This window comes from Lithobates pipiens, unplaced genomic scaffold, assembly GCF_037356315.1.
Source record: "Lithobates pipiens isolate NorthernLeopardFrog02 unplaced genomic scaffold, aLitPip1_a1.2 Scaffold_19, whole genome shotgun sequence".
Lineage (NCBI taxonomy): Eukaryota > Metazoa > Chordata > Amphibia > Anura > Ranidae > Lithobates > Lithobates pipiens.
Genome location: NW_027507764.1, coordinates 159,244,358 through 159,270,634, shown reverse-complemented (window position 1 = coordinate 159,270,634; position 26,277 = coordinate 159,244,358). Strand labels below are relative to the sequence as shown.

General features: G+C 40.4%; 1 protein-coding gene across 1 annotated transcript in view; it reads left to right on the top strand.

Moving 5' to 3' along the window:
• TOP2B (DNA topoisomerase II beta) overlaps positions 1-26,277 on the top strand; it is an 83,483-nt gene that overhangs the window by 45,550 nt on the left and 11,656 nt on the right. The window contains exons 19-34 of the mRNA XM_077491430.1: positions 2,976-3,097; positions 3,175-3,323; positions 3,408-3,639; positions 8,145-8,279; positions 8,484-8,684; positions 9,806-10,001; positions 10,386-10,477; positions 10,576-10,731; positions 13,031-13,114; positions 14,860-15,054; positions 15,397-15,538; positions 16,174-16,341; positions 18,570-18,771; positions 18,860-18,933; positions 19,026-19,148; positions 22,977-23,090. Coding sequence (XP_077347556.1) covers positions 2,976-3,097; positions 3,175-3,323; positions 3,408-3,639; positions 8,145-8,279; positions 8,484-8,684; positions 9,806-10,001; positions 10,386-10,477; positions 10,576-10,731; positions 13,031-13,114; positions 14,860-15,054; positions 15,397-15,538; positions 16,174-16,341; positions 18,570-18,771; positions 18,860-18,933; positions 19,026-19,148; positions 22,977-23,090 — 2,385 coding nt within the window. The remainder of the gene's footprint in view (positions 1-2,975; positions 3,098-3,174; positions 3,324-3,407; positions 3,640-8,144; positions 8,280-8,483; positions 8,685-9,805; positions 10,002-10,385; positions 10,478-10,575; positions 10,732-13,030; positions 13,115-14,859; positions 15,055-15,396; positions 15,539-16,173; positions 16,342-18,569; positions 18,772-18,859; positions 18,934-19,025; positions 19,149-22,976; positions 23,091-26,277) is intronic.

The following is a 26,277-nucleotide window of genomic DNA, read 5'->3' as shown; positions in this document are numbered from 1 at the left end:
CGTGCCATATTCCTATTACAAGGGATGTTTACATTCCTTGTAATAGGAATAAAAGTAATCAATTTTTTTTAATTTTTTTTAAGTGTCAAACTAAAAAAATAAAAATAAATAACAATAAAAAAAAATAAAGCGCCCCTGTCCACGCAGAAGCGAACACATACGTAAGTCCCGCCCACATATGAAAACTGTGTTCAAACCACACATGTGAGGTATCGTCGCGAACGTTAGAGCGAGAGCAATAATTCTAGCCCTAGACCTCCTCTGTAACCCAAAACATGTAACCAGTAAAAAAATTTAAAGCGTCGCCTATGGGGATTTTTAAATACCAACGTTTGGCGCCATTCCACGAGCACGTGCAATTTTGAAGCGTGACGTGTTGGGTATCTATTTACTCGGCGTATCTTCCTCTTTCACATTATGCAAAAAAATTGGGCTAATTTTACTGTTTTTTTTGTTTTGTTTTTTTTTTGTTTTTTTCTGGGGAAAAAAAACGTGTTTGAAAAATTGCTGCGCAAATACTGTGCGAGATAAAAAAGATGCAACGACCGCCATTGTATTTTCTAGGGTCTTTGCTAAAAAAACATATATAATGTTTGGGGGTTCTATGTAATTTTCTAGCAAAAAAATTATGAATTTTACATGTAGGAGAAAAATGTCAGAATTGGCCTGGATGCGAAGTGGTTAATAATAAAACTTCATTTTTTTTTTTTTTTTTTTTACTTATTAACTAAATAATACACCACACTTTTTTTTTTTTAAGGTTATTAACCAATTAATCAAAACAATAATCGGCCAACTAATCAATTATGAAAATAATTGTTCGTTGCAGCCCTAAACTGTAGAATTTTCAGCCTTTGCGTGATTGTGACAGAGACCTGACTCTGTAGTAACACATACTATAGTGCACTTATTGAGGGTCTGACAGTAGTGTCTTACTCGACCTGGTTAAAATGGAACTTTACTCAGACAGTTCCTGGTAGATGTCCTCAGGCTGGCCTCTTGCAGCTATAGCTATGCAAAAACGTGTAAAAATAAATGCTTATGCTATTTAAAATCCAGGAATGCACAGTCTCACCCTGCTCTGCACGTGGTTAGTTCTCTATTCTCAGCACTGTGCCTAAAATCAGCCACTAGAGGTTGATCACTTGATGGCCTTAATATTTATTGTTGCTGAAGGGGGAAGAAAGCAACCAAGCTGATGTTTGGTAACTCAAACCTTCAGCTCCCTCCACATATTTTCTATTAAGGTCTGGAGACTGGCTATCCCACTCCAGGCCTTTAATGTGCTTCTTTTTGAGCCACTCCTTTGTTGCCTTGGTCATGTGTTTTGGGTAATTGTCATGCTGGAATACCCATCCATGACCCTTGTTTAATGCCCTGGCTGAGGGAAGGAGGTTCTCACCCAAGATTTGATCGTACAAGGCCCTGTCCATTGTCCCTTTTTATGCAGTGAAGTTGTCCTGTCCCCTTAGCAGAAAAATACCCCCAAAGCATAATGTTTCCACCTCCATATTTGCCGATGGGGATGGTGTTCTTGGGGACAAAGGCAGCATTCCTCCTCCTCCAAACACAGCGAGTTGAGTTAAAGCCTGAAGCCGCGTATACACGATCGGAATTCTCCTCGGAAAAAGCTCTGATGGTTTTCCCGACGGAATTCAGCTCAAGCTGTCTTGCCTACACACGGTCCCATCATATTCCGATCATTTATAACGCGGTGACATACAACAGGTACGACGTGACTAGAAAATGGAAGTTCAATAGCCAGTAGCCAATAGCTTCTGTCTCGTAGTTGAATCTGAGCATGCGTGATTTTTGGCGTGTCGGAATTACCGATAGAAGGTTTTTTCCGTCGGGAAAATTGAGAACATGCTATCAATTTTTGGCTGGCGGAAATTCGGACAGCTAAATTCCGATGGAGCATACACACGGTCGCATTTTCCGATGAAAAGCTCTCATTGGTCTTTCTCTGGCTGGAATTCCGATCGTGTGTACGCAGCATAAGAGCTTGATTTTGGGCTCATCTGACTTCCATACTTTCACCCATTTCTCCTCTGTATCATTCAGATGTTCATTAGCAAACTTCAGACGGGCCTGTACATGTGCTTTCTTGAGCAGGGATGAATTGCAAGCACTGCAAGATTTCAGTCCTTCACAGCATAGTGTGTTACCAATTGTTTCCTTGGTGACTATGGTCCCAGCTGCCTTGAGATCATTGACAAGATTCTCCCATGTAGTTCTGGGCTGATTCCTCACCGTTCTTATGATCATTGAAACTATAAGGGTGAGATCTTGCATGGAGCCCCAGATTGAGGGAGATTGACAATTATTTTGTGTTTTTTCCATTTGAGAAAAATCGCACCTACTGTCGTCGCCCTCTCATCAAGCTGCTTGGCGATGGTCTTGTAGCCTTGTGTAGGTCTACAATCTTGTCCCTAACATCTTTGGACAGCTCTTTGGTCTTGACCATGGAGAGACTGGAATCTGATTGCTTCTGTGGACAGTTGTCTTTTATACAGGTAACAAGCTGAGATTATGAGCACTCCCTTTAACCTGTATAGAAGACACCTGGGAGACAGAAATCTTGCTAATACTTATTTCACTCATTAAAATGCAAATCAATTTCTAACTTTTTTTAAAAGGAGTTTTTTCTGGATATTTTTGTTATTCTGTCTCAGTTAAAATTAACCTACCATTAAAATGATAGACCAATTCTTTGTCAGTGTGCAAATGTACAAAATCGGCAGGAGATCAAATACGTTTTTCTCTTACTGTATGTTCAGACATTCTCCAAGTCCTTGCACCTTATGCCTATACTAATGTTTTTTTTTCCCCATTTACTGTTGAGGTCACCTCTAGTGATGGTGGTGTGGTTTTTCTTTTAATATTTATATACATCTATATTGTAAAACTCAGTGCCAATATCATTAATATTATATAGTGGGTTTTAAGGGATCTTTTTGCATCGTATTACACAGGATTTAAGCCAGGACAAAGAAAAGTGTTGTTCACTTGTTTCAAAAGAAATGATAAGCGGGAAGTGAAAGTTGCTCAGCTGGCTGGTTCAGTTGCTGAAATGTCTGCCTATCATCACGGAGAGGTATGTTTCTGTTCAGTCTGATACTTTTCCATTAGCCTTGGTTTTCACATTATAACACAACCTTTTATTCATTTCAGCAAGCTCTGATGATGACCATTGTAAACTTGGCACAGAACTTTGTAGGAAGTAACAATGTGAGCTTGCTACAGCCCATTGGTCAGTTTGGTACACGGCTACATGGTGGAAAGGATGCTGCCAGTCCTCGTTACATCTTCACAATGTTAAGGTGATTGCCATTACTATATAATTACCTGTAGTTGCTTTGAAAATCCCATGCTGCATGTGTGAGTTCTTTTTCTTTTTCTTGTAGCCCTCTGGCTAGGTTACTCTTTCCCAGTATGGATGATAATTTACTCAAGTTCCTGTATGATGATAACCAGCGCGTGGAGCCTGAGTGGTACATGCCAATTATTCCTATGGTATTGGTTAATGGCGCAGAAGGCATTGGTACTGGATGGGCATGTAAACTTCCCAATTATGACACCAGGGAAATCGTGAATAATGTCAAGAGGATGCTGGATGGCCTTGATCCTTACCCTATGGTAAGCATAGTGCAGCAGTATTGATCTATGTGGTTACCCTTGTGTAGACATTTTGTTTGTTTACTGGTTTTACATGCATTTGTAAATCTCCAAGTATATTTCCAACTACTTTTATCTTATTTAACCATTTAATGCTTAAGCCGGTTGCTTAAAGCTAAAATCTGTATTTTTTGCAAGAAAATTACTTAGAACCCCAAACATTATATATATACATATATATATTTTTTTTTTTTAGCAGAGAATCTAGAGAATAAAATGACGATGTTGCAGTATTTTATGTCACACTGTATTTGCGCAGCGATCTTTCAAACAAATTTTTTTGGGGGAAAAAAAATACACTTTTATGAATTAAAAGACTAGACAGTAAAGTTAGACCGATTTTTTTTTTTTTTTTTTTTTTTTGTATAATGCGAAAGATGATGTTACGCCGAGTAAATAGATAACTAACGTCATGCTTTGAAATTGCCCACACTTGTGGAATGGCGACAAACTACAGTACCTAAAAATCTCCATAGGTGATGCTTTAAAAAAAAAGTTACCAGGTTAGGGTTAGAGTTGCAGAGGAAGTCTGGTGCTAGAATTTTTGCTCTCACTCTGAAGAAGGTGACTTGCGTGTGCATTTCCTTTGCTGCGCAAGTCAAAATGTCACTTCCGCCCATAGCTCTTAAAGGGCCATTTTTTTTTAAATCATTTTTTTAAATGACAATTTTTTTTTTTTATTGCATTTTAGAGTCTTTTTGACCCCAGATTTCATATTTAAGAGGTCCTGTCATGCTTTTTTTTCTATTACAAAGGGATGTTTACATTCCTTGAAATAGGAATAAAAGTGACACAATTTTTTTTTTTTTTTTTTTAAACGGTGTAAAAATAAAAGGTAAAATAAGAAAAAAAAATTATTTTAAATGCGCCCCATCCCGCCAAGCTTGCGTGCAGAAGCTAACGCATATGTGAGTAGCGCCCGCATATAAAAACGGTGTTAAAACTACACATGTGAGGTATCACCGCGATCGGTATAGTGAAAGCAATATTTCTAGCCCTAGACCTCCTCTGTAGGTCAAAACATGCAACCTGTAGAATTTTTTTAAACGTCACCTATGGCGATTTTTTTATGGGTAAAAGTTCATTGTCATTCCACGAGTGGGCGTAATTTTGAAGCGTGACATGTAGGGTATCAATTTACTCTGCGGAACATTCTTTCACAATATAAAAAAATTGGGCTAACTTCACTGTTGTCTTATTTTTTAATTCAATTAAATTATTTTTTAATTTTTTCCCAAAAAAGTGTGCTTGTATGACCGCTGCGCAAATAGTCTGACAAAGTATTGCAACGACCGCTATTTTTTTTCTAGGGTGTTAGAAAAAAAAATGTATAATGTTTGGGTGTTCTAAGTCATTTTCTAGCAAAAAGTTTTTAACATGTAAACAACACATCTAAAAAAGAGGCTCGGTCCTTAAGTGGTTAAAGACGAGGCCGCATATGTACGTATGGTCGGCGCTAAGGGGTTAAAAAAGAAAATATCTCCTGATATCCATTTACAAGGGCCACATGAGTCTTTTGTACATAATAACCCTAAATTTATTTTAGGGCATATGCAAATGTGCATCTTAAATGCCAAACTAAATTCATCATAGTCATGTTTTCCTTGGTATGGTAAATCAAATCAAATTTATGTAGGCTTATGCTTTTTCAGTAGATACCTTTTCCTATTTTGCTTAGAAGTGAACGCATTTCAGACTTGGGATGCATTTTTCAACTATTTAACCACTTCAAAATCGGGCCAATTCTGACATTTCCCTCACACATGTAAAAATCTGCCCCTTTTTTTGCTCAAAAATTACTTGATGCTCCCAAACATATATATTTTAAGCGGAGCCCCTGGAGAATAAAATGTTTGTTTTTTGCTATTTTGCATGTTACACAATATTTCCGCTGTGGTTTATCAAAGGCAGATTTTTAGGAAAAAAATACACTTACATTAATTATAGTGCACGTGAAAATAATTTTAAATCCCAGTTTTTTGGTAAAATATAAAAGTTACGCTGAGTAAATGTATACCTAACATGTCATATCTTAAAATTGCGTATGTCCTTGAGACAGTGACAAACTACGTTATCTATATAGACAATGCTTTAAAAGCATTTACAGAGGCTATACGTTTGCCACTATAATTATTACTCTTACACTGACGTTTATGGTGATACCTCACATTTGCAATTTCTCCTTCCATATGCGTTTGTGACCTATATGTGCTTTGGTTTTATTTGATTTTTTTACAACTCTGTTGCTATATCTCAAGGGATGAACATCCCTTGTGATAGCATGGGTTGTGACAGGTCCTCCTTATGGAGAGATCTGATCTCAAGCTGAGTTTCTGCCTTGCCTGAGTTCTGGTCTACCATTTTGCAGAATTTCTACCCCTATACTCTCTGTCCCTCTCTACATGCATACAGATTTCTTTCTCAGCCATACAGTGCTGCTGCCTTGATTACCAAGACCCTTCTCCACACACTGTAGGGAAAGGGTGCTTGGGACATGTAATTATTGCCTTTGTCAATAGGAACTGACATAGGGCACCCTGAGATTTGCGTCATTGACCATTGATTTCTTTAACCCCTTCCATTCTAAGGCCCATTAAAGGCTATTATGCATTCAATTTGACTGTGCATGTTAGATTTTAATGTTTTGCCTATGCCCAATATCCAAAAGTCTGAATGTACATACTTTGACCATATAGTAGTGACATTGCTATCAAACCTACAGATACTCAGGATAATAGAACTTTATTTTTTATTTTAATCAAATCGTTTTTTGAGGTTTAATATGGTTTACAAGTAAAAAAAGAAAAACGGAACATCACCATAAAAACACACCCATCCCTATCTTGGGCACCGCAAAAACTGGATGACCCTTACAAAAACAAAATAATTGTTAATTCAAAAGTAACGTTTGCTGGTACAAGAAAATTATTTTAATGAAATATTTTAAAGTAGTATTCATACAAAATATGCAATGTATTAAACAAAACAGTATTTTCTATCACAATTTTGTCCATTTTCTGTGCTTTATTTTAAGTCTGTGTCCAAATGAAGGCCCCAAATGTGCCTAAGCAATGTTAAAATCATTTTAATGGGCATATCGGTATTGAACATAGGATTTGGCAGAGGATATATAATGAATCGCTGACCTAATGTAAGCATGCAAGAAATAAGAGGCTTGACTCTGTGGGGTTGATTTGCTAAAACTGGTGTGTGCATGGTGAAGCTCTGCATGGTAGCCAATCAGCTTTTAACGCCAGCTTGTTTAAAGTGGTGTTGCCACCCAAAAAAAAAAAAAAGTTACTTAAAATTCTTTAAAAAAAAAAAAAATTGGCAAAAAAATTTTTTTTACTCACCTCTAAATACCTGTTGCTAGGGGGTCCCTCGTATTCTGCCTTCTTCCTTGCCTGGGCTGGTGACATCGCTTCCCCTCGCGCCACATATTCACCTGGGACCTGTCACATGTCCCAGGTGACTGTACGGCGTTTCACGGCGCCCTGCGCCGCTTGTGCATGTGCAGTGGGTGCCCAGCTGTGAAGCCACAGCTGGGTGCCCACAGTACGCATGACGGCGCCGCGAGTGGAGTGGGGAACGAGGGGGGGGCTTTGTTCCCCCGCATCGCTGGGCCCTGGGACAGGTAAGTGTCCGATTATTAAAAGTCAGCAGCTGCAGTATTTGTAGCTGCTGACTTTTATTTTTTTTTTTTTTTAGGGAGTACCCCACTTTAAGCTTTAAAAAAAAAATGGAAGCTGTTTGGTTTCTATTCAGAGCTGCACCAAATTTTGCACTCTCCATTTTTAGTAAATCGCCCCTATATCGCCTTACTGTGCTGATCACTCAGAATGTTGAAACCCCGGAAGTTAGCAGTGGCAACCTGCAAATTCTGCTCATAGCAGGTTTTTGTAAAGGCAGTACAAGGATACAAATAAATATGGGAGCTTAATATGTGTATAGGTACATAAAGCACTCTTATGATTTCTTCAATCAATAGTAAATCTCGCCAGGCTTTGGCTGCAAGCTTTAAGTATTGAGGCATGCTTACTTTTGTTTTAGCTCAATTACTAGTAGTAAAGCTTAGGGTGAGGATGTTTGCCCCAGAGCGGTATTGCTCATGGTTTGGTGGATTGACATGTAGCCTGTTTTAGGTTGCAACCCCAACATTTCATATTCCTGATATGTGCCTGCTGTACCATGCACTATTATAAAAAGTATCATGACCTCTTTGTATTGCTTCCCTTGTGTAAAGTCCCTACTGGTGTTACCAGTCCCTCTGATTTCCTATGAAAAACTGACCACATCAACCATTTACCCTGCACAGCCATTCACTGGGAAGGCCAGTGTGTTACTGTTTTTCCACCCCTAGCTTACTAAGCTCCTTATGCAGTTTTTCAAGGTGAGGGTTTGCATATTCTTTAAATGTGTTCATTTCTGCTCTTTGACTTCTCACTGATATGTTGTTTCTTCTGCAGCTTCCAAATTACAAGAATTTTAAAGGTACTCTTCAGGAGATAGGCCAGAACCAGTATGCTGTGAGCGGGGAGATCTTTGTGCTTGACCGGAACACTATTGAAATCACAGAACTCCCAGTCAGGACGTGGACTCAGGTATGAGACACTACCTAGCATGTGGCAATGGCTGAGTAGTAATTTTGGCATGTTCATTTATCTAAATAAATTAGACAATTGTGAGACACAGGGGCTATGCTTTGGAATTCTACATTCAGCAGTCACATAAATACAGGTAATTACCTATGTGTGTGTAAATATATATTGTTTGAAATGGTAATGTTGTGTGTTATCTGTTCACAGGTGTACAAAGAACAAGTTTTGGAGCCTATGCTTAATGGGACAGAGAAAAACCCAGCTCTGATCAACGATTACAAGGAGTACCACACTGATACAACTGTGAAATTTGTTGTCAAAATGACAGAAGAAAAGCTAGCACAGGCAGAAGCTGCTGGATTACACAAAGTGTTTAAGCTTCAGGCTAGCCTTACATGCAATTCTATGGTAAGCATTCATAATGGAATCTGTAACAAACTCATCAAAGCGGAGGTCCATCAAATTTTTTTTTTTAAGTCAGCAGCTACAAATACTGCAGCTGCTGACTTTTAAAATAAGGACACTTACCTGTCCAGGGCACCCGCGATGTCGGCACCCGAAGCCGATCTCTCCCTTGGCTCCCCGGGTGCTGCCGCCGCTGCAGCCATCTTTGATAAGGGAATCAGGAAGTGAACTCTATATCATAAGGAGCTGTGCTGAATATAAATAATACAGTGATAAAAAATTCCAAAAATTCATAAGTTAAAAATAAAAAAATTCATAAATATAATAAAATGTGAAAAATGATGCTCTACCACCCACAGGTGAACAAAAACATTGATGTGAATACATTAAATAAATTATAAAGTCATACCAAAATATGAATCAAATTAATACACATTATTAAATAACTTATAGCACATAATCCAGTGCACAACACAAAGTCAACAGAAATAGTATTTTATAAAAATAGTCCAAAAGGAAATCCCAGCAGATTCAGCATGCAGAAGAATCCTAAGAAATCCAGTCTTGAATGGAAACGAACACTGATGGAAATACGTGTTTATGAAGTCCAAAAGAATACCGCCACCAGTAGCTGATTATGGCCGCTTACCGGAACAATAGATCCCTGTTTAGTGGGACCAAAAATCGCATAGGTAAATGATTGGGGTAAACCATCAAAGGAAGCCAGGCAGGAACCTCTCTCTCTCCCAATCCTCAGGATGTTCAAACCACAATGACTCAATCCATATGCAAAACAAGGGAACACTCGCATAGCATAAAACCCTTTTAAATTTTATTAAATAAAAGTTGCAAATAAACTCACATGTCCAAACTGTACACAGAGTACAGTTGTATAAATGGGATTTTTTTTTTAGGAGATATCCATTACCATTTACCACCAAATAAAAGCCCAGTTTGCCGTGAAAAAAAAAGAGGCATAATCGAACTTGGATACATAAATATTTGCAGGGATATGTATAGTTTTACTAACACATGTCAAAGTTGCAGAATTGTGCTCAGGCGATAACATATGTTTTACCCTCTGTCATGAACAGGTTAAAGTACAATTATCCTTATCTCTACAGGTACTGTTTGATCATATGGGCTGTCTGAAGAAATATGAGACTGTACAAGATATTCTGAAGGAATTCTTTGATCTTAGATTACATTATTATAGTCTGCGCAAAGATTGGTTAACTGGAATGCTGGGTGCAGAGTCTGCCAGACTCAACAACCAAGCAAGATTTATTCTTGAGAAGATCCAAGGAAAAATCACAATAGGTAAGAGTACTCTGGTTGTGGCTAAATTCTGCACCTCTACACTATGCTATTAAAAAATGTTGGTTGTTTTCAATATATTTTAAATACGGCAAAGCCTTCTGTAAGTATACTCTATTAAGTATATCTCTACGTGGTTGTTTTTAGAGCCTGTTCATTTTGTAATCTACTTTTTGAAGCACCTATAAAAAAAAAAGGGAGTTTGAAAATACTTATTTTGCTGGTGCAGCAAAGGATATTCTGATTGGTTGTTTTGGGATAGTGCATATTAGACTTGCATCTTTTTTCTTTGTAATCTTTAATGAATGCATGTGACATTCAATATTTCTCAAAACCAATATTTTTTCTTTACACGTGCTGTGATAACCTGTATGTTTTCCTATCTAGAAAACAAAACAAAGAGAGAACTCATTCAGATGTTGGTGCAGAAGGGCTTTGAATCAGACCCTGTGAAGGCTTGGAAGGAGGCACAAGAAAAGGTACACCATTTTTGTAAGCACACCAAATTAAGAGCTTATTTCATGTTGGCTGTACCTAGAGTGGCACATCTATTGATATTCTTGCCATTTTCTTGTAGGCTGCAGAAGAGGATGAACTTCAGGATTTAAATGACAGTGGTTCCACAAACTCGGGCTCTGTATCAGGGCCTGATTTTAACTATATTCTCAATATGTCTCTCTGGAGCCTGTCCAAGGAGAAGGTGGATGAGCTCCTTAAGCAGAGGGACGTGAAGGTATGATTATTACATGTACTAGGTCAACTGGCATGTCACATTGATTGCTTATAACACCTTTTGGAAGAACCTTAAAGGCATAGCCCACCTTGTGAATAAAAAAAAAAAAATTCACCCACATTAATGAAAGAAACTGCCTTTATTTTTATTTTTTGCATTGGAGCCTGCAAAGCATTGCAACTCTGATTGGTGCATCACATGTGCAATGCACAGGCTATTCCAGACTGTTCCTCATCCCCAGATGACTACCAAGGTTACAGAGCTTCGGTTACTGGTGTTGAAGCAAGTGACCTCACTGCACTTGTTCTCCATTTAGATCTAGGAGTCCCTCCTGCCACAGTTGCACTTGACTTGTAATCTTCCCATTTAAAGATATTTTGAATGGACTTGTGAATGAATGATGCAGCTCACCTAAGTAAGTCATGCTAAATTCAAATGAAGAGTGCTTCCAGGAGAACCACCATGGGATTCACATAAGCAGGGGGAGCTAGTTTGCAAGTGAGCGGCTGGATCATGTCCAGGGCGGTACTGTAGGGCGGCACAGTGGTGTAGTGGTTAGCACTCTCACCTAGCAGTAAAAAGGGTCGCTGGTTTGAATCCCAACCACGACACTACCTGCCTGGAGTTTTCATGTTCTCCCTGTGCCTGCGTGGGTTTCCTCCGGGTACTCCGGTTTCCTCCCACAATCCAAAGACATGCAGGTAGGTTAATTGGCTTCTGTCCCAAATTGGCCCTAGTATATGAATGGGGACCTTGGATTGTGGGCTCCTTAAGGGTAGGGGCCGATGTGAGTGTGCAATGTACAGGGATAGGGAAAATTGTAGACACTCAGGTTGAACTGGATGGACTGGTGTCTTTATTCAACCTTACTAACTATGTAACTATGTCACTATGTTTCGTGTTACACACTAAACGTGTGGGTGTAACGTGAAATATGGTTAGAAAGGAAGACTGTTTAACTGCTTGCTGACCAGCCGCCGCAGTTATACTGGCTCGGCTGCATGAATCCCCGTCCTGGTATTTTGCGGTCTGTGCACTAACTTGCCTCCTGTCATGCATGCCTGCCGCCGGAGGTGCGCACGACAGAGGCAGAATGGGGATCTGCCTTTGTAAACAAGGTGGATCCTGTTCTGACGAGAGGAGAGAGTGAGTAAGATCAGCTGTTCCTAGTGATCAGGAACAGAGATCTCTCTCTTCTCCCAGTCAGTCCGTCCCCATGACAAAACACACACTGAGTGAACTCGGTTAATTAACCCCTTGATCACCACTAGTGTTAACCCCTTCCCGTGCCATTTTGTACAGTAATTAGTATACAGTGATCACTGCAATGGTGTCACTGGCCACAAAAAGTGTCACTTAGGGTCAGATTTGTCCATCGCAATGTTGCAGTCCCGCAAAAAAAATTACAGATAGCCGCTATTACTAGTAAAAAATATAAAAAGTCCCTAAATCTTTTCCCTATTTTGTAGACGCTATAATTTTTGCGCAAACCAATCATACGCTTATTTTGGTGTTTTTTTTTTTTGTTTTGTTTTTTTTGTGTTTTACCAAAAATATGTAGCAGAATATATATTGGCTTAAACTGATTATTATTTTATTTATTTTGGATATGTATTTTTGCAGAAAGTAATAAAATAGTGTGGGCTTTTTTTTCCCCAAAATTGTCACTCTTTTTTTGTTTTATATCGCAAAAAATAAAAACCGCAGAGGTGATCAAATACCACCAAAAGAAAGCTCTATTTGTGGGAAAAGGACATCAATTTTGTTTGGCTACAGTGTGGCATGATCACGTAATTGTAATATAAAGAGACGCAGTTCCGTATCGCAAAAAATGGCTTGGGTATTAAGGGTGTAAATCCGGGACTGAAGTGGTTTAAAGGCCCATTCACTGTATTACAAATTGATAGAAGTTTTCCATCAAAAGCATTGCAACAGCAAAAAACAAGTCTACATCGTGGCATGTTGCCGTACTTTTTTAATGTATGTTGCATTGCGTGGTTTGGCATGCATTTGCCTTGAATTTAATATAAATTGCATCTGGTAAAATCAGAGGTGTCTTTCCAGCCTTCCACTTGTACTGTTCTTTCTTTTATAGCAGGATTGTAAAACTGATATTTGTCTTGTAAATTATATACTTGTAATGAAGTGCAAGGTGGCTTCCTGTTTTTTGTTTTTGCATCCCTATAGACTGGAATGCAAGGAATACCTTTTGGTACAAAGAGCTGCAGACAGGCCAGTAGGCTCTGTTAGTGAATTCATATGATTAAAGAATGTTGTTTTTTTTTTACTTGCGTTTCAGGGAAAAGAGCTGAATGAATTGAAGAAAAAATCTGCATCAGACCTGTGGAAGGAGGACTTAGCAGCTTTCGTTGAAGAGCTTGATGTAGGTTTCCATTTTTCTGTGCCTTGTGAGAAAATTAAAACTGAACACCACAATTTTTTTTTTCTATTGGGTAAAGCAGAGTTGTGTCCCCCTTTTGGACATTGCTATTCACCCTGACTGGTGGGAAATCAACGGAAGTGCAACAGTGTCAGTTTGTGCTGTGATTACATGGCACAATTGACAATATTGTCATCAAGTCTTTAAATAAGAGGTCACCAAAAATGTCATTGGTAAATGTTTATATTACAGATTTTACAATATGAAGGTGTGAGTGTATGTGTGTGTATATATATTTATATTACACACAGTGCTGGGACAAGATCATCTAGAGCCCAGGGCGGACATGCCAAACTGCCCCCCTGCCACACTCTCTGAGATGTATTTGCATTGTGTGACATCAAAAATCCCCCCTCCCTTCCCATAAAAAAAAAAAAAAAAAAAAAAAAAAGAACCAATCTGCATGCTTATCACCTAAACGTAATTTCTCCTCCTCCCAGTACAAACCCACCCCCTGCTATAAATTCTACCCTAGCACAAATTCCCCCCCCCCCCCCCCCCATTCATTTCTATTAGCACAGGAGCCTGTGAACACCACCAGCAAGTGTCAGGAACAGATAAATACATTTTATAGCGGAGTGTTAAAAATATGGTAGTTTTGCTCTTGCCCATAGGAAGAGAGTTGCATCTTATTAGAGGTAGAGTGAATATTTTGTCCCATTCCATATTTCCTGACTTGTTGCTTTGGTCAGGCTTAGAAGATTGGGATAACAAAGTTTAAATATCAGTATAAGGTCGCATGAAGAGAGTCGAAGGACCATGTACCAAAATATTGGTGCAATTGCGTATACTATAACCGTGAACTTGATGAGTTGTGACATATTGGGAGAATTCTGGAAAGGGTGAGAAGGATCCGGCCCATGAAGGGTATGGGGATATAGATAGATTATATATATATATATATATATATCTATCAGGGCTCGACAAAACCCGGGCGCCAGGTCGCATTGGCGACTAGAAATAGCGACCTCGCGCCTGGGGCAGCACAGCTGGGGGTATCCTGTCTCTGTGGACCCCCCCAGCGTGATCGCGTCGGGCCGTTCCGCCGGCGGCCAAAAATTTAGGCTGCGGCTTTGAGGCCTTCTGCGGTCCTATGATTCCTTATGGAATCTGGTGCCCTCTTGTGGTCGCCGTTGGTATGACAAACCAGCAATGCCTCTGCCTGTTTTATATTACCTGCCTCTTCTTCCCTTTATTTAGAACCCCCTAAACATTATATATATTTTTTATTCTAACACCCTAGAGAATAAAATGGTGGTTGTTGCAATACTGTCTGTCACACCGTATTTGTGCAGCGGACTTACAAGCGCACTTTTGTTGGTGGCGCTGCTATCTTCCCCTCACTCGTCTCCATGTCAGGCAAGGGACAGGTCCGGATCGCCGTCACGGACCTGGCTCCTAACTTTTTAAACTGGCTCCTAGATTCCAAGCAAATTTGTCAACCCCTGATATATATATATATATATATATATATATATATATATATATATATATATATATACACATATGTACATACATACATACTCTATGTAAAACACAAAATTGGATTTGTATCTGAAGAATAAAAATAAAGTGCTTCTAGCTAAAGAGCGACACAGACAAAGGACTGTTATAATGTAGTGCATAGCAAACTGTTGCTTCTATCACTTAAATAATATTTCTTCTTATTTTCTTTTATATATCTTTAGAGAGTGGAAGCGCAGGAAAGGGAGGACGTTGCAGCCGGCTTTGCAAGTAAAGCAGTAAAAGGCAAAGTAGGGAAACCAAAAATGAAGAGGCTGCAGCTGGAAGAGACCTTGCCTTCAATGTATGGTAGAAGGATCGAGCCTCAGATTACTGCAATGAAGGCTGATGTCAGCAAAAAGTTGCTCAAGAAGAAGAAGGTGAGCCTGCTCCCTTTTAACCAAATGCTGATCATGCACCACTTTTTTTAAATTCTTTATTTATAGTTGTATGTTAGGATTCCACAGAATGATGAGGTGTTAATCTTTGACATTCAGAATTGATACATACTGTATATTATTAATCTTGTGAATAATCCTAGACTGTTACACAATGCTATAATTTGTTGGAAGTATCAACTATCACATGTTGGTCCCTTAGAAGCAATGCACAATTTTAAGCCACAGTAAAACAATTGACACTAGCCAGTAGCTAATTGTTCCTCCTGTGCTGTAAATTTCCTTTTGGCAATATCTAAGGTAGATTTATTTTCTCATTTGCAGGGAGAAATGGATTCTTTAGCGATAAAACTGGAGTTTGATGATGAGTTTGGCTCTGCTCCAGTAGAAGGCGGTGAAGACTCTCAGACTACTACTCCAGTGAAGCCAGTAAAGCCCAAGCGAGAGAGGAAAGAGAGAGAACCTGGTATGCAAGACTATCAAAATATTGTCAAAAGCTTGAAACTAGCTGTACATCTACACAAAGCAAGAACATTGATTACTGAAACAATAAGTGACCGACTCTGCTAGAAATTGCAGACAAGTGAAGAATTAGCTGTTCTATCTTTTATCAGCTCGTTCACACAATCATTGAAATGTATAAAATGCTTACTTACAGTGCAGTTTACATGTAGGTGATTGATTTGGAAGTATATTCAGAAGCACCATTTTAAAATAGAATGCCAGATAATAAATTATTAAATTAACAAATGTGACGAACAGTGATGATGTGTATTAATACCCATAGCAAAAACGAATTTGTTACTTTGGGTCTCGCTGCTCCGGCGCTGTGATTCGCCGGAGCCACGTGGACGTCACTTCCGTGCATGGGAGTCGACACGAGCGGCATATCGCCGTGATCTGCGGCCTGCTTGGTGCGCCTGCGCGCTGCTGTCTACGATTTAGGAGATATTTCTTGGACCTACAGGTAAGCCTTAAACTAGGCTTACCTGTAGGTCAAAGTGGTTTGTAAGTGTTTACAACCACTTTAAAACTAATACAGCTTTGTCGTTATAACAAAGTTCGTGTTTTTTTTTTTATTATTTTTTTTTTTTTTTTAAGGATCTCGAGCCAAAAGGAACTCTCTTACTCCAAAAACCCCTATTAAGAAAGGAAAAAAGAGGAACCCCTGGTCAGAGGATGAGTCCAAGTCAGACAGTGATTTGGAAGAGGCAGAAGTGACAGAACCCGTGGTCATTCCCCGGGATTCCTCATTAAGAAGAGCAGCTGGTGAGCTTAATGTTTTAACTTTGTTCAGACTTACTAGTTTGGTAGATACTTATTTCTCAATGATCCAACGTTTACTCATTCTGTTGAAATGCCTGCAACTAGAGCTTTGTGTTTATTATTGGTGAAAGTATGCGATCACTGAACAGACAATTTATAGTTAGTTTGCTGATGGTTAAATATCCCTGTTTGTGTTCCCCAATTATTGCATAACTCGGGTATAGAAAAATGCTCTGATGTATTTTCTGAAGCAATGCAGCTAATTGGTTGCCTGAAACTTTGTGAACAAACAAAACATGGGATTTATAGGCCCGATTAGGACGATATAAAAATCCATAGGTATCGATTAATAGTCCCTTGTAAATCCAGATGTATATGCACTAGTGCCAGCCTTACATAGTGACCCAGCTCTGGTGAATCCATACTTGGAAAATTAAACCTTAAAGGGGTTTTAAAAAGCAGAAGGTTTTTGTATTTTAATGCATTCTATGCATTAAGATAAAAAGCCTTCTGTGTGCAGCAGCCCCCCTCGGCCCCCCTAATACTTACCTGGAGTCCCTCTCTGTCCAGCGATGTCCACGATTCTCCCTCCCTGATTGGCTGAGACACAGCAGCTGCGCCATTGGCTCCCACTGTGGTCAGTCAAAGTCATCTAGCCAATCGGGGGGGGGGGGGGGGTCCTGGGTCAGGGCTCTGTCTGAAAGGACACAGGGAGCTGTGACTCAGCTCGAGTACCCCCATAGCAAGCTGCTTGCTGTGGGGGCACTGAACAGGTGGAAGGGGCCAGGATCACAGAAGATCATCATCCAGGCTGCTCTGTACAAATCCACTGTAACAGAGCAGGTAAGTATAACATGTTTGTTATTTTTATAGGAAAAAAAAATTAGCCTTTACAATCACTAAGGGTCCCGATTATGAAATGGAAGAAAGAACCATAAGGGCCCCCTTTCAAATCAACCTTAGCAAGTCCATCCAACAGAGGACGACACTGCTCCTCCTCTGTTAGATAGCATGCTGCCATGCCACTCTTCTTGTTTCCTTATCTTGCTTTAAACTTTGTCATCTCTACCAATACAGCTGTGTCAGTACTGGGGTAAAGCTTTCCTATCCTACCTTAGGACATCAAGCTAAAACATAGCCCACAAGGGAAGGAGCAATTTCTACCTATTTTCCTTGTGTCCCTTCTCAGAGGCAGTACTTGTATCCTTATGATCTCTGGTGTCCCCAGTAAGCATTTGGATAAAGTGTCTTTACTAAGGCGTTACCAGTGTTCACATGGATGACACCAGAGTAGGACATCTTACCTGTACTATCTATTGACAGCTGCAAAATATAGAGGTTTATGTAAAGAAAGTCGCTGTGTACATGTCTTTAGCAGCCCTCAAAAATCCCACTCTCCTACTCGCATTTTGCAGGTGGAATTTAGTGCAGGGACGAGTAAGGAGCAAGGACGGACCAGGCTGACAGTTTTCTGACTGATCGCTTCTGGCAGAAGCGGTGCAGCCATCAGAGCTCTGATGTCCTGTAAATAAAGCCTGCATCTCTTCTACCTGAAGCGATCAGCCAGAAAATTGTCTGTCAGCCAGAGGACACAGAGCGGCAGAGCCCAACTGCCCTGGGGCCACTTTGTGCAATGAGCTGAAGCTGCTGCGCTCCCCTCCCTCTCTCTCTCCTCCTCCTCTTGCGTATCAAACACACAGCAGGCATCTCCCGCTGTGTGTGGCGGAGCTGGGTCTGTTCGGTGGTGTGGTGTAACAAGGTCCCGCTCCCCTAGACCGGCTCGTGTGATAGTAGATAAAATGTGTTCCGCCTATCAAACGAGCTGGTCTAGTGGGGCGGGACCTTGTTACACCTCCGAACACAGACCCAGCTCCATGATACTTAGTGGGACATGACCACTGTATGTATGTGATCCATCATCCAGGCAATGGTGAGTCTGTATTGATGGGCACAGTAAAGCTGCATTTGATTGGGCATGCTGAGGCTGCGTTCACGGGCACAGGGAGGCTGCATTGATGGCCCAGGATGCTTGTTTCCACTAGAGTAGAGGCGTACGCTGTGAGGGTGAAGAAAGTATAGACCCTGATCTGCTGTAATTCTCTGCTTATTTTGTATAGCACATGGAAAGGATCAGTGTGAATATAAGTTTCATTTGTGCAGTTGTGTTAACTTTCCTATTTTGGCTGCATGTCGTCATGGAATGTATTCATGCATTTTCCTGTTCTTAACAGCTGAAAGACCCAAGTACACTTTTGACTTCTCAGAAGAGGAAGAAGCAGATGATGATGAAACTCCTGCTACCAACAATGAGTTAGACGACTTTAAGCCCCAATCATCCCCGGTTCCAAATAATAGAAATGATGATGACGATGCCCATTCTGACAGCCCTGAAAAGGACGAATATGATTTTTCTTCTATCAAATCATCCACAGAGTATGTATCTTCCATCATTACGATTCTGTTAGCAGACTTGGATTGATTTGCTGTTATACTTATCCAACCTCTGGTCTCTCACCTACAGAAAGACATCAGAAACTCAGAAGAAAAAACAAGCTGACATATTTTCATCTTCGTTATCTAAAAAAGTGCAGAATGGTAATTTACCTTTTTATTGTCCTTTTATCAAACAACCGGTTTAATTGTGGTTTTAAAATGGTAACCACGTCCTTTTCTTCTTTTTTCCTTAGAAGATAGCTCTAAGTTTAATAGCGGCGATGATGATGATGACGACGACGATGATGAGCCCTTCTCCTCAAAATACAGCTTCAAATCTACTGATAAACCATCCAGCAAACCTACAGCAAAGAAAGGTAAAGATAAGTTGCAAAAGTCAGATGCTACTTTGGACCAAAAGAGAACTGTTAATTCATGACAAAATCTTAAAGCTGAAATTTAAGCTGCTGATCTTTTACCTCCCGCTTCCTCCGTTCTCTCCTCATCAATATACCAATAACATTTTTAAATAAGACTTCTCTGTTTTCATTACAGAGAAGTCTTATCAGTCAGTGGGTAAAATAAGTATTAAACACGTCACCATTTTTTCCAGGTAAATATATTTGATAGTGCTATTAACATGAAATTTTAACCACAGGTCGGTAACAGCCCATGCCATCCATACATTAAGAAATTAAGTTATGTGTAATAAAATGGAATGACGCAGGGAAAAAGTATTGAACACAATAAAGGGAGATGCAAAAAGGCATGGAAAGCCAAGACACCAGCTGAAATCTATCAGTAATTAGAAAGCAATCCTGCCCCTTCTCAGTGGAAATTAATATCAGCTGGTTCAGAATCAACTGAAGGCATATAAAAAGGTGTCTCATTACCAAGGTATCAGACAAGAAACCTTGTGATGGGTAAAAGCATAGAGCTCTCTCAAGACCTTCGTAACCCTATTGATGCAAAGCATACTGATGGCTTTGGTTGCAGAAGAATTTCTAACCGTCTGAATGTTCCAGTGGGCACTGTTATTTCGCCATTAACTGTGCTCCTCGCAAGATTTCTGACAGAGAAGTGAAACAAATTATCAGAAGGGTTGTTTAAGAGCCAAGGACCACTTGTGGAGAGCTTCAGAAAGACCTGGAATTAACTACAATTCTAAGTAAAGTAATGCACTCAACCACCATGGCCTGTATGTATGCTCAGCACACAAGACTCCATTGCTGGAGAAAACGAATTTGAAGCTTGTTTAAGGTTTGCACAAGCCTGGGAAATACTGGGAGAATATACTCTGGTCAGATGAGACCAAAATTGAACTCTTTGGATGCCATAATACATACCATGACTGGAGATCAAACAGCACTGCATGTCACCTTAAAAACACCATACCAACAGTGAAGCTTGGAGGTGGGAACATCATGGTGTGGGGCTATTTTTCAGCTTACACTACTGACGAACTTCATATCGTTGAAGGAAGGATGAATGGAAAAATGTACCAAGACATTTGATAAAAAAACAGCTGCGATCTACCAGGAAGATGAAGATGAAACGAGGGTGGACAGTTCAACAAGACAATATTCCCACACACAAAGCCATGGGAACGCAATTGGTTTCAAAGAAAGAAAATAAAGCTGCTAGAATTGCCCAGGCAATCACCTGACTTGAATCAAATAGAAAATCTATGGAAAGAACTAAAGGTCAGAGTTCATAGTAGAGGCCCACAGAGCCTTCAAGATTTGAGGACTGTTTGTGTGGAAGAATCTGCCAAAAATCACTCCCGGGCAATGCATTTATTTATCGGGGAAAAAAAAGGTGACTTGTTCAATACTTATTTTGCTGGCTGTACCTTATTTTAGACACAAATGTCATCACCAGTTTGTCTGTAAAACGAGGACAGATCATGGCTGACGGGGGAGGGGAGGGGGGGCTAGCAGAGTGCTTTACATAACTTTCTGAAAACCTCACAAGCAATCATGCATGGGTAAAGCACAGGCTCATATTAGCAAATGTGCAGATGTGTTTTTTTTTTTTTTTTTTTTTCTAAGCATTGTTAAGGTGAAAGCTGACTTTGGCTATCAAATGCTTTTGTGCAGATATCTAAAGTCAGAATAATTATTTCAATGCGTTTTACCCAGCCAGAACTTTTAGATGCTTAGCCCTGTTATCTGTAGTTCTAGCTTTACACTGAGACCCCCATGCTAAAGCAAAGATTTGTCATTCTGAATACTATTTGACCATTTGAATCCTGGTGGTATAAATTTGCTACAGGCTTCCTATATCTTGAATACTCAACAGTAGAGCTGCAAGATTCTGGCCAAAATGAGAATCACGTTTTTTTTTTTTGCTTAGAATAAAGATCACGATTCTCGTGGCGTAAAATCCTTCACATTATCCCAAAAAAATTAGGCTAACTTTACTGGTTAGTTTTTTTTATAAATTCATTAAAGTGTATTTTTTTTTCCCCCCAAAAAAATTGCACTTGAAAGACTGCTGCACAAATGCAGTGTGACATAAAATATTGCAAGAACCACCATTTTATATTCTCTCTCTGTCTATATATATATATATATATATATATATATATATATATATATATATATATATATATATATATATATATATAATGTTTGAGGGTACTAAGTAATTTTCTAGCAAAAAAATAATTTTAGCTTGAAACAAACAAATGTCAGAAAAAGGTTTAGTGTTTAAGTGGTTAAACTTTTCTCATTTACACACAGAAATATGTTCCTTTGATCTAAAGGACAAATCATTACAATGTTTATACTTGGTGCCACTGCTAAAGAATTTTGTGGTTAGGGATGAGGTTCGAGTCTAACGCATGTTCGACTCAAACATTGCCTGGTCGCCTGTTCACCAAACAGCGAACAATTTTGGGTGTTCGCAGCAAATTCGAAAAGCTGCGGAACACCCTATACATGTCTATGGGAGAAATTTAAAGTGCTAATTTTAAAGTCTTAATATGCAAATTATTGTCATAAAAAGTGTTTAAAAACTACCTTTTTTTCCGGGAGCAGTGATTTTAATAATGCTTAAAGTGAAACTAAAGTGTAATATTCCTTTAAATTTCATACCTGGGGGTGTCTATAGTATGCCTGTAAAGGGGCACATGTTTCCCGTGCTTAGAACTGTCCCTGCACAAAGTGTCATTTCTGCAGGAAAAAAAGTCATTTAAAAGCACTCGCGGCTATAATGAATTGTCGGCTCCCCGTAATACAGATAACAGTCATTGTCATTTATTAAAAAAAAAAAAAAGCGTGGGGTTCCCCCGAATTCAATTACCAGGCCCTTCAGGTCTGGTATGGATTTTAAGGGGAACTCCATGCCAAATTGAAAAAGAAAATGGTGTGGAGTTCCCCCCTAAAAATCCATACCAGACCCTTTATCCGAGCACGCAACCTGGCAGGCCACAGGAAAAGAGGGTGGGACGAGAGAGGGGATCCCAAAGCACCTTGTCCCCATGTTGTTGAGGACAAAGGCCTCATCCCTACAACCCTGGCCGGTGGTTGTGGGGGTATGCGGGCGGGGGGCTTATCAAAATCTGGAAGCCCCCTTTAACAAGGGCACCCCCAGATCCCGGCCATCCCCTGTTTGAAATCGAAAGGCGGTACAAAAGTGCCCCTACCATTTCACAAAGAAAGTTAAAAAAAAAAAATGTTAACACACACACACACACACACACACACACACACACACACACACACACACACACACACACACACACACACACACACACACACACACACACACACACACACACACACCGTTGGGAAAAGTCCTTTATTTAAAAAAAAAAAAAAAGATTCCAGCGGTGGTAATCCACTCTTGCTATCCAGCGATGGATGATCGTCTCTCCAGGGTCCACTGATGGGTGATCTCTCACTCCAGCGCATCCATCCTCTGTCTCCACTGGAGAAACTGCGGGAATCCCAGCAGCCTGACACTTCTTAGCTGAGGAGGGCGGGGCCACCAGTCACCTGACCCCCGCTCCCCTCTGACGCAAGGGGAAAGGCAGGCTTCCCCAGTGACGTGTGGGTGAGCCCGCCCCCCTATGGTGTAACGGAAACCTGGATTTGTCAGGTGGTTTGATAGGAAATTTTCTGTGAATAAAATGACATTGACTTCACCAAGAATTATTTGTCTTGTAACCTCCTTTTTTTTTTTTTTTTTTTTCTTTTTAGAAGATACCAGCAAATATAACAGTGATGACGATGAACCTTCCTCTCCCCTCTACTCATCAACCTTTAGCTTCAAATCTACAGAAAAGACAACCAGCAAAACATCAACAAAGAAAGGTAATGTCGTGCTTTGCGTTTTTAGACTTTCCTTTGCTCCCTTCACAATTTAATTATAATTTTAGCACTGGGCAGATAACTCAAGTAGGAGATCTGTTAGGAGGAAATAGATGACACAAGCAGGCTACAGCATGCTGCTTAAACTGTACAAATTGAAAAGTATTTAAAGCCAAAACTTTTTTCTGGATGAAGTAGGTAATGGTTAAAATCTGATTAGTCCCCCCTCCAGCCTGTGGCTTGTCCCAGAGATTTCACTTTCTGTTCAAGAGATACGTGAGGAAGGAATATAAAAGCTCTCTAAATTAGAGGGAATATTTCCTAGCACTTTCTTTACTGAACACAATGGTCACAGGATCATTAGAAGGGGTATATCTCCTGCACGGGAAATAACATGGCAATGAAAGCCTAACCGGCTCTGGCCCTTACCCACTCTGTTCCGGACTAAAAGAAAAGTGTTGGCTTTACGCTCACCTTTACCATCTGCCGTATGTCATTTTGCTTGCTCCAGTTAAAGGGAACGCCCCACCCCTCGCAACAACTGTCTAATAGATACGGTAGGAATTGCGAATCCAGATGATCATGTGATCCCTAGATGATCACAATGGGGTTTATTTACTAAAGTCAAATCCACTCTGCGCTACAAGTGCACTGAACGTGCACTTGGAAGTGCAGTCACTGCAGATATACGGGGAAGCTCTGCTGATTTTATCATCCAATCATGTGCAAGCAAAAATGCTGTTTTTTATTTTCCTTGCATGTCCCCCTCAGATCTACAGCGACTGCACTTCCAAGTGCACTTGTAGTGCAAAGTGGATTTGACTTTAGTAAATAAACCCCAATGTCAGCAAAGCTCTTATGAATGAATGATTTCATTCATAACAGCTGTCTTCCCTAGGCTGTGATTGAGTCAACGCTATCACATGATACCTGGGCTAATCACAGCACTCTGTACCATCATGTGATTAGCTGTAGCCAGTCGCAGTTCATTAGTGATCACAGTTGTCATAAATGTAATTTGTAATGATCTTCATTGTAACAGCAAAGTGGAAAAAAAATCCCTGATCACCCCCCTAGAGTAGCACAGTGTCACTATGGTAACACTGAACTCTGATCAAAGTAAATAAGAAAAAAAAGATTAAAACATTTGCTTCTTTTTTTTTCTTCTTAACATACTGTCACCAGTCGGTGTCCCTGATCACCGCCACATTAGTCATATGGTGACGTTTGTTCTTTTCTTTGTTCATTTTACCAAAAAATTGAGACAAAATTACAACTTAAAAAAACTTGCCGTGCTTCTTGCTAAATATATTGGACTGTCTACTTTCCAAAAAGAGGGGTCATTTGGGGGCAATTTGTACTGTCTTGGCATTTTAAGGGTCTCAAGAAATGAGATGGACTGTCAGTACATCAGAAATCTGGCATGTTATAACCCTCCCTTGCTATGTCCAAAATGGGGGGGGGGGGGGGATGTTGTGCCTGTAGTTTCACTTTGAACATGCTGAAGTTAGAAACTGCAAAAGATTTTGCGTTCTACAGGTTTTTATTTTTTTTAAATTGAGTCTTATTAGGTCAAAGGAAAAATCAGAAGGTAACAAGGATCATAACGTGAGAGGGGAGGGGTAGTCTCCCTCATAATAGGATTGCATCTCATTGATTTCAGCTACTTCCTTCACCCAAACGACAATAGACAGCTGTGCCTGTTTCCAAAAAAGCTGGCTACAGCTCTTCGCTGCTGTAAGCAGGAGAGGTAGAATAGATTGCCTGTAGACGTTACTCGAAAACCGGTGGTGGTGTAGAAGTAAAAACGCAGGGTCCTTTGTTAACTCGTGATCGGTAAACTTTTGGGTTATACTGTTAACCTCTGCCAGGTATGATTTCGAAGACAGCAGGACCAGAAAATGTGGAGGAGTGAGCCGGATTCCTCTCCACACGTCCAACAAAGGTCTGAGCACTGTGTGCACATCCTGTGGATCTTTAGCGGTGTATGGTACCACCGGGTCAAAATTTTAAAACCAGCTTCCTAAAGTTTAGCACATATTGAGGTTTTATAAGAGAACGGCATGATTCTCTCCATCTGTTTATCCGTGGAGTTTAGCTTTAAATCCAATCCCCATTTGGCAATATAAGGAGGTCTGAAGTCTGGTGGTGGGAAAATCAGCAAACGGTAAGTTTGAAATGCCGTGGCACAAAGGAGATTGCTTCTAGCAAAGGAGCTCAAGTGAGGTAAGAGGCCTCCTAAAAGCGTCTGGGTAGAGGTAGGAAAGCTATAAAATGAGCCATTTGCAATTTTTGCCAAAAAGATAAACCCACATACTCCCGGCCATCTAAGATTTGCTGTCTAGACACCCAGCGCCCATTGACAATGAAGTGTCGAGCCTGAAACAATCTGTCAGACCTCAGATCTCAAAATCTAGGGTCGTTAAAGCCAGGGCTGAAAGCAGGATTGCCAATTATGGGAGTGAGTGGAGTGGGAAGCTGGCAATAGAGAAGTCTCTCAACGCCTTGGAACAAATCCGCAAGGTCTCCCCCACAGTGGGGTTGAGCAAGGACTCATGGGGGCAAGTCCATTTGGCACCACGGCAATGACTCCAAAGGAATCTCAGAAAAGATCTTTTCCACCTGAACACATTGTTTCAAAGGTCCATGACAGCGCAAGTCCAACACTCTGGTCATATGGTATGCTGTGTGATAGAGGCTTGCATCTGGATAGGCCATGCCCCCCAGCAATTTTGGTAAGCGCAGAATCGACTGCAAGTCAGTGAGGCTTCTGAGCCCATAGGAAAGTAACCAGAGCCTGATTAACCACTTGCCGACCGCCGCACGACGATGTACGTCGACAGAATGGCACGGGCAGGCATAAGGGCTTACATGTACGCCCTTGCCTGCCCGCCGGTCGGGGGCCCGATCGGGCCCCCGCCCGGTGCCTGCGGCGGTCGGTATTCGTTCGGGAGCGATCCTGGACGAGGGGACGGCCATTCATTCATGGCCACCCCCTCGCGATCGCTCCCGACGAATGAAATTGTCCCGTGACATCACTTCCTCTCCTGTAATGTAAACACAGGAGAGGAAGTGATGTATTCTCTCCTCCGTGTCGGTATTTTTTGTTCCGGCACCGAGGAGAGAGCATCGGTGAGTTGCACAAGCACTACACTACACAGTAGAACATGCCAGGCACACTCACACCCCC